Raw genomic sequence first — 12,652 nt, 5'->3', positions numbered from 1 at the left:
ATTAATTCATAGTTTATTTATCAATTGAAATTAAACTTATTCTGTTCTATTAAATAGGAATGTGATGCATAGGACATATGACTATGAGATGCCATAACAAAGTCACAGACCTCTCACAACACCCACAACAACAACAGCCTTATCCCAACTAATTGGGGTCGGCTAAGCCAAACCCGTTTCAAATTTGAAAAAACATTGATAGATGGGTACAGAATTTGCATGCTTGTGATGACTACAGTACTGAACTTTAAGACACCAATAACATTGGAAACCTCTACAATATTGCAAATCAAACTAACAGTATGCCTGTAGTAGATAATCTCATATTGGTAATATTGGTAACTGATGGCAGTTTTGACTGTCAATCTAAAGAAGCTGGGTGGGTTTCAGTCTTTATTGAAAATGGTTCTACAGTAGGAGCTTATTTTAGACTGTGGTCATATAAGCTCTGATAAGATCAACACAGGAGACAGATCAGGGCTATCAAACAGGGAGTCAGCAGAGCAATATCAATGACTCGAAGCAATTGGTGGAGTGTATCAATTACTAAAACGAAAATCCATGGCTGTGGGGACTTCTCTTACAATCTTATTTGATAATTCAGCTTATTAAGTGTGAATTTTTTAGAAAATGGACAGATAACATTCATACTGTGCTCATCAACTAGCTCTTCAAGTTAGATTAGATAGACCATCTGAAACTATGGATGAAGGTTACATGAGCTTCCTAACTAAAATGATGCTTAACATGCAAAGGAGGATGAGCTGAGACTGAAATGGGTAGTTGGTGGAACCTCTCCACACCTTTTCACTTGCAAATGGGAGATAGTGATGCATTAGGAGCTTAGAAGGGTTGGTGGGACTTGAAAGCACAGGAGGATGAGCTAAGACTGAAATGGGTTGTTGGGTTTGGTGAAGTTAGGGTCTGTTGAGGCCTGAGGGTTGTTGGTTGTAGGTGACGATGTTCATAGGTGGGCCATGGCCTGATTGATGAGTGGATCATCCCATTAGGGAGTCTGGATCACCTATCCGTACATGTACTCTTCACGTACGATTAGATGATGACTTTTCTTAAATGGTAGATGATCCGGTCTTCTCATTGGGGGTATCAGCTTTTAAAAAAAAAAAAAAAAAGGTCTTCTCATTGGGTGGGTTTCCTCGTGCGAACTGCAAAATTTTCCATTTTTCCTGCTAGGTGTTTGACAAAGAGTGCAGGAAAGAGTTAATTGTTGACACAAATCCTTAACGATCTGCTTAATTTAAATTACAAAAAAAAAGCTAGCTCATCTTTTTTTTTTTTTTTTGATAATAAAAAGCTAGCTCATCTACAACCACCGCTCATCTACAACCACCGTTACGTTGAGAAAAGCTTACCCACGTTTTTTTTTTTTTTTTTGATAATGAGCTTACCCACGTGGGCATAGAATTTGGCTCGATCGTTGCTTTGCTTTTCTATCTATAAATAAATAAAAAGGGAAGATTTGAACATCTAAAAGGAAAAGGACAAACAGTTTGTTAGGGTTTGGTATTCGGTCCAAAATTAAATTACAAAATTAGACACCACCTGTCGTTAGTCGTTAACCAACTCTGTAGAGAATCTTGAGCCTTGTTGATTGGATCCTAACTCGTAAAAGATGAAAAAAATTCTTATTGATTTTATTGTACCTTCCATTTTCATCCCCTCTTTCCTTGTTATATCATTAACCAAAAAATATCCTTGTTAAATAATATTTATGAAAAAAGATTTATGTTCGGGAGTGTGGCCTACGCCAGAACTCCAATGAGTCTATCTCTCTCTTCCCCATGTGAAAAGACATTTTTGCTCCCTTGTTTTTAGGAAGAGAGAGATAGACACATGGGAGTGCTGGCGTAGGCCACACTCCCAAACAGAAAACTGCTTTCCTAATATTTATTTATTTTCTAATTGACACTAAAATCTTTCTGTTAGTACTTTCTTTTTAGTCGGGTAATATACTTATGGACTTTTACCATTTATCTTCTAATTCAAAATTAAATACCTAATAATCCTATGGTGAAAGTTTTCTTCACCCCCTAATGATGGTTCCATCACCATCCTAAGGTTCACAAACCCCAATAGGGTTTTAGTGTATTCTCCCAAATACCCTCTCCCCCAATACATATAAAGTCACTGTCCCATTCACCGGGGGGTGGCTGAAGGAAAACTCGGTTTTAATCCTATTATCATGTAAGTAGTTACTATTAGGTTACAAAATCCCTTATTATACCCTAACTATCCAAACGACTATATTGCTATATCAACCTTCCACATGGCAAAACTCAATGGACTTTCCTACCAAAAAAATAAAAATAACTCAATGGACTAGCAAGGGAAGGTTTCATTGAATGGGGGCTCTTCCTCTTACACTCATTGTACTTCTTAGCGACCAAAGAGGATCCAAGGATTAAAAAATCGGATCAAAATGGCTAATTCAGGCTGATCCCAATTTTGGCCTATTCAGATCGGACCGATCACTGTACGAAAGCTGCCCTAATGGGTATACATACCGATTGCAAGGCTGAACAATGATCGAGATCAATTTGGATCCTGATTTTGGATTTTTTAGATCATAAGAAGATATTTTTGCAAAAAAAAATAAATTTGTAGTTGATTATTCTTTTATTATTATTATTATTGAATTTCAGTCACCAATGGTGTTGAGAGAGAGAATCTCTTAATCTACTAGATCTGACCCTTTAATTTGATCAACTACGGGTATTTCAAATCTTCGACAATAGATGTGGGAATTATGATGAGACTTTGAAATTCCAAGAGTCCATATTCTCCCTTTACCATGGACTTGAGAAAACCTTTTTTTCCTGGATAACAAAGGAATCCAATGTTTTCAAAAATCACATGATATATATGAATCATCGATTTTTATAATATTTTTAATTTAATCATTTGTTCAAGGCAGAATTGAGAGAATACACAATATTGCTTAGAATATTAGTATAGTGGTATACATGCTTGGATATACATATGATTCTTGCCATTACAAGAGTGTATTTGAATGAAACATTGAATTAGACTTTGCAATCTGACACAATGACTAATTTAAATCAGGTCCTCTTTGGTAAGATAGATACTTTGTAATATTTGAAAAATAATAATTTCCTTTTTAGTTAAAAAAAATTTATTGTGACAATTATAATTCATCTAAATCAAAAATACCTATTCACCCATCCCATCACAAGGCACACAACTATGTAAAAGTTTAATACTAAAAAAATAAAAAACAATTATTAAGTGAGAATACAAGACTTCTGTTTGGCGGTAGAGGCCAATACCAATATGATACCAAATCACCAACTACTACTAGGTGAGAGTCTCAATCAATACTGATCTAGATCGTCTTGAATTAGAAGAATTTATCTTTGTTTTTCTTTAAGAAAATCAGATTTTTTAAAAAATATTTATATCCTTGCTCCACACCAATTCATCGGTATGTGATCCTCATTATTGATATCCCCGTTTGACCATTCTACTATGGATCAATCAATTGGGGCAATCCGATACTGATTCCTCAAACCATACTTTAGATGGAGGCTACTTTGGGTATATGCTGTCTCAATCAAACCCGGCATGCCTTGCCAGGCGATCCTGGCACTGCTGGGCCCACTGTGAAGCCGGACTGGGTTTGGGCTTTGGAGCTTAGGCCTGCCACCATTAGGTTGGTGAAGCTCGGGCATGGACCATGGAGTCATGGACTTTCTTAGAAGTGTTAGGTAGAAGTGTATAGACTAGACTGTGGAGCCTGGCGGCCCATGCCCATGGAGAGCGGTAGGGGAAGAAGCAGGGACACTAATGTCTTATCCACAAAGTGCAAGATCGTTATGGTAATTTAAATGTCGTTAGGGGACAATTGACAAAAATCAGAAAAAGGCATGTTTTTGTTTTTTTATTTGGTTTAATAATTAAAAAAGAATTAAAAAAAAAGCATCGAAAGACTCGCCGTCGCTATTCTCAGTTGTTGGTCTCCCTTATTATATTTTCCTCTTAATCCTGAGGGCTGTATGACCTTTACTACTACACAAAAAGAGAATAGTTTGGAGCGGAAGGAAGGTAAGCGTTAGATAAGAGAGGATAGGAGAGGAAGAAACCAGAGAGAAAGAGAGAAGAAATGGCGAGTTCTGCAGCAAACTTGGAGGATGTACCGTCTGTAGATCTAATGACGGAACTCCTTCGCCGCATGAAATGCTCAACTAAACCCGACAAACGCCTTATCCTTGTTGGTAAATTTCCTTTCCATTACGTTTCGTTCTTTTTTTTGAAAGTTATGTAATGCGTGAAATTATATTGAAATTGGTGAAGATTTCGTTGTGGGAATTTGTTTGTTTGATGCATTTAGGGTTGTCTGTGGTGGGTGTTATTCTGGATATGTTATATTACTGATGGTCTTAAATCTGCTGTGGATTTAGTTTCTCTTATGTTTTTGGGTGTTGTTACTATTGGATCTAGGTTTGAACGGTAGCTGGATGAGCTTGCTCACGCCCTTCCTATTTTTTTAATTTGAACTGTTGTTGCTTTTGTTTGTGTTTCTGCAAATCGTGATTTCGTTTGATGTTTATTCTCTTACTATCCTTTTTCCTGCAATGGGAAAAAAAGAGAGGCTTTACTGAAGGCTCTTAGATATTGGTGGGTTTGGTCTATAAAGGAATCCCTCTAGACGGTGGAGCAAGGAGGTGAGGGGGGAGATATGGGCCTCTGCAAAATTGGAGTAAAAACTCCTTATGCCTCCTCAAGTAATAGCGCTCCCCTTCTCTCCAAATCAACCCTATTTATTATAGTATCCATCAACTAAATGCCCTTATTGACCAGACTCCCTTCCATACAACAAGGAAATTGGTTGCGATAGGCAAATTTTTTCTTACTGACAACTGTTGCAAGAAGCTTTTATTGATGTTATGCCACTTTTATTCAAATAATTATCGATCACCACAAAGTTGTGTAGGTATCTTGCTGCTGTATAGCGAAATGTCACATATTCCGTATTTGGGGTCCATTTCTGTAGTGTTAAACACACTGCACTAACCCATCTTGGTTTTTCCTGGAAGCCTTTGGACCTGATTTAACAAATGGTTCAGACATGTATCTAATCTATATTATTTGAGTGGTTAAGAGAAATGGCATGGGAGTTTCAAAGATCTTGATAAAGTATCATATAGACCATATAGTTAACAGTCATCTGAGTTACTAATTTTGATGTAGAATTTTTAAGGAACCATTGATTTGTGGACCCATGGGTCTCTGATCTAGGTACAATTTCAGCTAGACCTTTTGTCTTGTCACAGGCTTAATCACCTTGGGCAGCTGGGCACTAAGTTATATCATGGCTGTACAAGCCTAATGACAAGCATTTTCTATTTCTGATATCTTCTGTTGACTGAATCTTCCATTTTAGGAACAATTGAGTAGCAGCTTGAATAAATGATGATTGATAAGTTACTTTTTAGTAGGGTTTCCCACAAGGGAGGTTTCTCTTGCCATGTGGCGAAATGGAATTGGGCATAAATTTGTCATGTGACATAGATTGACATGACAAATGTATACCCATAGCTCTTTTCTAGATAACTTTTCTAGTCAATCTGTCCCCCCAAAAGCATGTCTACTGGCAGGGTAATGATGTAATGTGGATCATCATTTAGTCTAACAGCTTTTAGCTATCTTTCATGACCAACTATTGATCCACTGACCTGTCAACTTCCACCATTTCAGAGTTTTGTACGTTGTATCATAGTTTTATGTTGAATTGGTGATTCTATATGATCGTTCCTATTAACAATAAAAGGAAGGGGATTTCGTAGTTAGGTCTGTACTTTTCTCAATGAAGTTCACATTGATTGTGAACTGGGATTACTGCCTTCACCCTCAGAAAAATATTTTGATTCATGGTTTGAGATATGAATAGGGAAGGGGAGACCATGACTTATAGCACTATTTCCTAACATTCCAAGTAAATTTGGTTTTTGTGTGTTTTAATGCTGCCCAACTCACACCTAGATATTGTTAGAGCAGCTTGGAATTGGCCAAAGCACGTTGGGCACAAGAGGATTTATAGAGTACTTTTGATTGGTTTTGTTGGTATTTATTTATCAAGATTGTTAGCTGCTCCTTTTTAAGTTGTCATTTGCCTTTGCAAACTATTTGCATCCAGCATCTAGTTATTTGTGAGTTAGCATTTTGTATTTCCAAAAAATATTATATTTTGTGGTTGGTTCCAACTTGTTAAATTATACAAATTAGATGACTTGCAGGTCCACCTGGATCTGGAAAAGGTACCCAGTCACCAATCATCAAAGATGAATACTGCTTGTGCCACTTGGCCACTGGTGATATGCTGAGAGCAGCTGTTGCTGCTAAAACTCCCCTTGGAATTAAGGCTAAAGAGGCTATGGAAACGGTAAAACATCTTTTTCCTTCTAACGATGTCTTATATGGTTCCTGTCATGTCTATTGTTCTCTGTGGATGTATTGAGATTAGATTGATTAATGGGTTTTCCTATGGTTGGATCTGTCAATGCTTCTCAGGGACAACTTGTTTCTGATGACCTGGTTGTTGGTATCATTGATGAAGCAATAAAGAAGCCCTCATGTCAGAAAGGTTTCATTCTTGATGGATTCCCAAGGACAGTGGTACAAGCCGAAAAGGTGCATGCCAAAGCATTTATCTAGTTTTGTCCTTAAATCGTGTTTCTCTATTTATGAACTTCCATTCATGCTCCTGTTGCTTGGCTTTTGCAGCTTGATGAGATGCTTCAAAAGCAGGGAGCCAAAATTGATAAGGTACTCAACTTTGCCATTGATGATGCCATCTTGGAGGAGAGAATCACTGGTCGATGGGTTCATCCTTCGAGTGGTCGGACCTACCACACAAAATATGCACCTCCAAAAGTTCCTGGTGTTGATGATGTAAGATTATCTGACTAGCATTCTTTATTTCTTTTCCTTGTTTTTATTGCGTAATGCTTCATTCTCGTAGATTTTAGTAGGTTCCATAGGAAATGTGATTGAAGATGGGAAATAGATCTATCCTAATTTGGAGGGTAATAGTGTTAAATAATTTCCCCTTCCACCAAACAATTAATGGTTGTACTCAATATTTTTCTGTTACCACAATAACAAGAAAAGGCATGGAGGGCATACTTAGTGAGTGCTACTATAGTCTTAATGCATCGGTGGGACTGCCATCACATGGATTCAGAGGTGGACATATTTTGGCAGGTTGGGTTGGACAATTGGTGAGCTTTGAATAGCGCTGATCCCAAGTTTTAAGCCCTAGGTTTTACCTGAATCTATTTTCTCCATTATATTCCAAATCTTGTCATTCTTTACATAAAATCCAGGGAAAAGAAATCGAGGGAATGGTTCCTTCTTTTCGATGATAGGCAACATTGTAATTTATTTTTCATATTTGATAAATTGGGATGTAGATCAGATAACAGATATTGTCAAACTAAAAAATATGTTTGGGTGGAGATTGATGGGCATCTATATAAATATGTAGGGGTTTTGGATGTCAATTGGATTCTAATATGACATGTAACAGAGTTTTGGTTGCTAGCTAGAGCATGATATATTTCAAATATCCGTAGAAATCAAATTTGAAGTGCCAACAACATGCTTAAGATTTAAGAGGGCACCAAGCTGCTTACAACTTATGGTTCTCGGGCAAGGGGGATCCTCCCCTTTCCTTCTTTTATATAGGTCCATAGAAATCATTTAAATGGTTATAGTGCTTTAAACATATGATAATCCACATCTGGCAGAAGTTTCAACACCCTCCTTATATGTGGGGGAACCTTAAATATTTTTGAGATACCCATAAGAAAAAATGAGAGACATTATTTTCATCTTACACATTTGGGGATTATAGCTGTCTTTGGCTAGTAACCTTTTATTAATTAAATTGTTAGAATTGTTTAAAAGCTCCTGATGTTTATTTACTTTAGACAACCTATTTTCCTCTTTGAGTACTCAAGTAGTGTACCTGGCAGAAAAAAGTTATTGGATTATGTTTTGGTCAAAGGTTTGCTGGTCTGCCGACCAGCTGAAGGAATCTGTGGTCTGGAGCAAAACACCACGTAAATGGAATCATTATCCCCACCCTGTAGCACAAAGTGTCTGAAATGCCTCAAGTCTCATGATTTTTCTTTCATCCAACTTCCCAAAAAAGTTGTGGTCGGGCAGACCAGCAATTCCTCACCTTTATGTTTATATGTATCTTTCTTTTCTTTGTTTTGGAAGTAGGTCATAAAGTTCATAATTAAATAAAAGTATGGAGACCTAGAGAAGAATTATGATCTTAGCATGGCAAGTGAATCGAACAGCTTGTTTTCATATAAAATATTGTTCCAAGTACATTTGCATTTCTCAAGGGACTTGGGGACTTGGAACCTCTTAGCTTCCTTCTTATGTTTTGTTTTAATTGTCAAGCCTTCATTACGTTAAGTTTGGTCATGCATATTTACAAAGATGTATTTTTCATCTTTTACTTTCCTGAAGGTCTCTGGAGAGGCTTTGATTCAAAGAAAAGATGATACTGCTGAAGTTCTGAAGTCAAGGCTGGAGGCATTTCACAGGCAAACTGAACCGGTATGCTTTTCTCTTTTTAACTTTTTTATGTTTAGATGATAAAACTGGTCAGCTTTAAGGTGTGCTCTTTTTCGCTTCTTTTATGTTTAGATGAGAAAACTGGTTAGCTTTAAGGTGTCAGAGGTGAAGATAGTGTAGGTACAAGGTAAAAATCCCGACTTACAAGGAGTTCATAGTGCTGGTATTGTTAGAGCTCCTGAGGCTTATGCTTTGCTTTTTAGAAAAATGATGTGCTGGTAAACATAAACCACCACGACCAGATCTACCAACTGAATCAAGCATGTTATTGCCTCGAAAAAAATTCACATGCAGCCACCAGTTTTCCCAAGAAAAATCTAGTGCAATTGGTGGGACAATAGCCTAAGATACATTCCCTCATATGCTGGTCCTTGGAAATCCCGACTTCATGGGACAATGTTTCCTTCCACCTATACAAGGGATGTGCTTGTTTGCCAGCTTTATCATCAATCTTTTCTTCAGTACGCTGTCCTAGTGGTTGTCTTCCTTTGGGTCTTTTTACAAGGGGAGTGTCTGAATGGCCCCTCTATAGGTGCATTTAGAATTTGACACTTTTTAATTGGCCCTTGTCTTGTTCTCAAAAAGTTCATAGGATAAGGGTATAAAAGGGTTTTCATAAATAAGTTGAAAGTGACATGTCATTATGCCATTATCAAAAAGTGTCATTGTCATGCATATTTTTTGAGTAGCATATGAAATTACACTATTACCCTCATTAGAAAAAATTGTGTCATAACGAAAGGGCAAAAAGGTAAAGTTACAAATTATTTGACACCTTAGGGATGTCAATAAGAAAATCCCTTTTATGAGAATTAGGACTTGCTGCTTAAGATTTTTTACATCTGTGTTGAAGTGCCAAATATGAAACCCTTTTTGGACTGCTGACTAATCTGCCATGTCGAAGATTCTTTAACCATATTCTGAATCCATATTCATTATAGATTAACAACTAGGTTTTATCAAAACATGAGGAAACACGGGAAAAACAACAAATATTTCTTAGTTGCACCCTCTTTTGCAATCAGTTCTGCTACAGCACCCGCTCATCTAGCTAATCGTCCACCACTTCCAAGGGTGATTTCTATGTTTGGCTGTGCCTAAGGGCATATTGATTGAAGTAGATTCTTCTTTTTGAGCAACCAAAACCCCTTCCCAAACTGTACAAGTTTCTTCCAAAGCATACGACCTCATTGAAAAATGTACTCTACCCAAAAGGGGAAATGTGGGATGTACACTACCCTTGTCGTCCTTGGGGGTAGTGTTGCTTGTCATGCCTTTTTGGGTTTAAAAGGAGATGTTATTGTACATCACCTGGGGGTCACCTAGCTAGCTCACCCGGTCACCTGATCAAATCACATGGCCAAAAAGGTTATCCAGGGATACGTAGGTAAATTCAAGGGGTGGGGAAGTGTAATCACTAAAATATCCCTAGATACTTTTTCCGCTCATGAAAATGATCGAGTGAATCACCTGCGGGGGACAATATCAATATTTATAGTGAAACTGTTCCATCTTGTCCTGAATGGTAATTTCATTGGAATTTGTGACATGGACCTGAACATGTCTATCAATACATGTTTCATAAATCATTTTACGACTGTATCAACCTTTTATTTTTATTTTTATTTTTTTATGTGGTACTCTGTCTGGATTCAATATTTATTACTGAATACTGGCTAGTCCAGAATTACATGTACAGCAGATTGTGATTGTCTGAATGGAATCAATTAGTATGAGAGAGAGAGAGAGAGAGAGAGAGAGAGAGAGCTCTGTTTGGTTTTCAATATTTCAAGTTTTTCAACCATTTCAACTCTTTGGTGTGCATTTTGCAGTTTTATTTCTCCTTATTATGAGCACTTGTATTGCAGGTCATTGATTATTATGGAAAGAAGGGTGCAGTTGCTAACATCCATGCGGAGAAACCCCCAAAAGAGGTCACCACTGAGGTTCTGAAGGTGCTTTCTTCATAGGAGCGGCGGAGCCCCTTATTTTAATTTAAAAACTTATTTGACCATACTGGATTTGCACTCTTGTAATCCGATACATTGTCGGAACTGCTGATCCATCTTTTTTGGTGTCATATAATTTCTTTTTAAAACTGCGGTGAGTCTGCAATTTTTAGAGTTGCTACTGAACTTATTTCCAAATAAAAAATTTTCTAGTTTTGTACTAGAATTGAGAAAGGTAGGTGTTTGCTCTCTTGTTTATTGGTTATCTTTTGCATGCAAAATTTCCGGTAAGCTTTGCTTGGTTGCTTTTACGTACAAGGTTGGAAGCCTGATTTGTCTCTTGAGCTTCATTTTCGCTTGCATTAAACTTTGCCGATCCAAGTGATTGGGAGGAGACCTTATTGAGAATTTTTTTTGATCCGTCTTTTGAATCGAGGGTCGCTGTTACTTATTTTGTAGATTTGCATCCCACGGTAGAGATTTTAAGTGAACAGGGGATCATATCTTGGAGATAAGAACAAGGAACGAAGTTCATACACGTTCCATACATAACTAGTCTGGAAATGGGTTAAATGATTCAGTAAAATAAACATAATATGGGTCGATGTTCTCTATTATGCGTAAGCTGCGCCCCCAGTAGAGAACATTTTCCCACATAAAGAACGTTATCTGGGCACGTGTGGTGTGCTGCCCGTGTTCATACACATGGGTGGGGTGAAATGACTGTCGTGATCCCATGAAAAGGTGGAATTTTTTGAGAGTATGATGGTTATTTTGAGTGTTTGTGTCTGAGCATGGACAGGGGCCAGGAAGTGTTCTCTTTCCCTTCTATTAAACATGTTTTTCCAAATTTATAGTTATTAAGTTGAATATTAAGATTTTTATTTAAAAATTTTTGGGATGTGGGCTACCCAGCTTGCTTCATGGCCTGCACTAGCGCAAGGGCAACGGCCAATGGGAGTACACACTCGGGCATCCAACCAGAGGGCATGGTGGTCATCTCATGATGCCTATGTCTGGGCATAAGGAGCACTGTGCACTGCTACTCTCTCTCTCACACATAAATCTCCCGTGCTGCATTGCATGAGCTACTAAAAGAGAGAGAATACCCCAATTTCTCTCTCATAAATCTCCTGTGCTGCATTGCATGACCTACTAAAAGGGGAAAATACCCCAATCAACAAGTTATGGTGCTACAACAACGTTATTTCAAATTTGCTGTTGACTTCTTCTAAGGAATTTTGGCCATCAAAATTCATGCAGTCTTTTACTTCATTTTTTACAGATATCTTTTCAATATCAATACTGCTAGTTTATATTATGCAATAAATACCTCTCTGTACTTTATTCGAAAACATTTTTTTTGTATTAGAAACTCCAATGTACCTTTCATTTAATAATATTAATTTTCTTTATGAGGACCAATTTTATTTTTTTTGGTTAAAAAAAAAAAAAAGGCGACCATTAGGGGTAGCGTATAAGATATTTATATCTCATTTAAAATTTCACAAAAGGTTTTATGTTATAAATAGTAAAATTGTAAAGGAGGGAGGTGCAGTTTTAAAAGGTCCGGTTGCCAACTACATCCCAATACGACACGTTTGAGTCCAAATGGCGATATCAAATTATTTCCCTTTTCCCCACTTTGGAGTTTGGACAAAATATTTCGTCCATTTTTCAGAAAAGGACCCCTCTCTTTCTCGTTTGTACTCGCCTCCTCTAGTCTCTTCCCTTAACTTGTTCCCTTCGGGTACATAATTTATCATTATTATTTACATAAATCTGTGAGCTTATGCTTATCCTATAACTTAAGATATTATTATTAACTCACCTTCGGATTACTTCATTGCCCTCGTTTCCTTAACCGACATAACCCCTTAACTCTCTCCTTTTGAAGAGGGGTGCTTTAGTAGTTTCAAAGGAAACACATGGTTCTTTTCCACATTGCTGTCAAACGGTCGGTTCGACACAGTTTTGGTTTGGGAATAAATGTGGTCAAAACTAATCATTAAAGAACTTTAATATTTGGTAAATTTTGATTTTTATTATCAGGTTAATATTGGTTTAGATTG

The 12,652-nt window shown here is 37.2% G+C and overlaps 1 protein-coding gene across 2 annotated transcripts; it reads left to right on the top strand.

Annotated features, from left to right (window-relative positions):
• Positions 1-4,082: 4,082 nt before the first annotated feature.
• On the top strand, positions 4,083-10,800 carry LOC122656737 (adenylate kinase 4). 2 transcript variants are annotated; one of them, XM_043851372.1, is made up of 6 exons: positions 4,083-4,253; positions 6,276-6,418; positions 6,547-6,669; positions 6,763-6,930; positions 8,524-8,613; positions 10,500-10,800. In XM_043851372.1, exons 1-6 carry the CDS (start codon positions 4,142-4,144, stop codon positions 10,599-10,601), a joined length of 738 nt encoding a protein of 245 aa, XP_043707307.1. In that variant the 5' UTR covers positions 4,083-4,141; the 3' UTR covers positions 10,602-10,800. The 2 variants fall into 2 exon arrangements, with proteins under 2 accessions (XP_043707307.1, XP_043707306.1); XM_043851371.1 differs by having other exon boundaries at positions 6,276-6,421; positions 6,550-6,669.
• The last annotated feature ends 1,852 nt before the right edge of the window (positions 10,801-12,652 follow it).

The sequence above is a fragment of the Telopea speciosissima genome, chromosome 3 (assembly GCF_018873765.1).
Source record: "Telopea speciosissima isolate NSW1024214 ecotype Mountain lineage chromosome 3, Tspe_v1, whole genome shotgun sequence".
Lineage (NCBI taxonomy): Eukaryota > Viridiplantae > Streptophyta > Magnoliopsida > Proteales > Proteaceae > Telopea > Telopea speciosissima.
The sequence above is the reverse complement of the archived record's forward strand: the minus strand, read 5'-3'. Positions and strand labels throughout refer to the sequence as shown.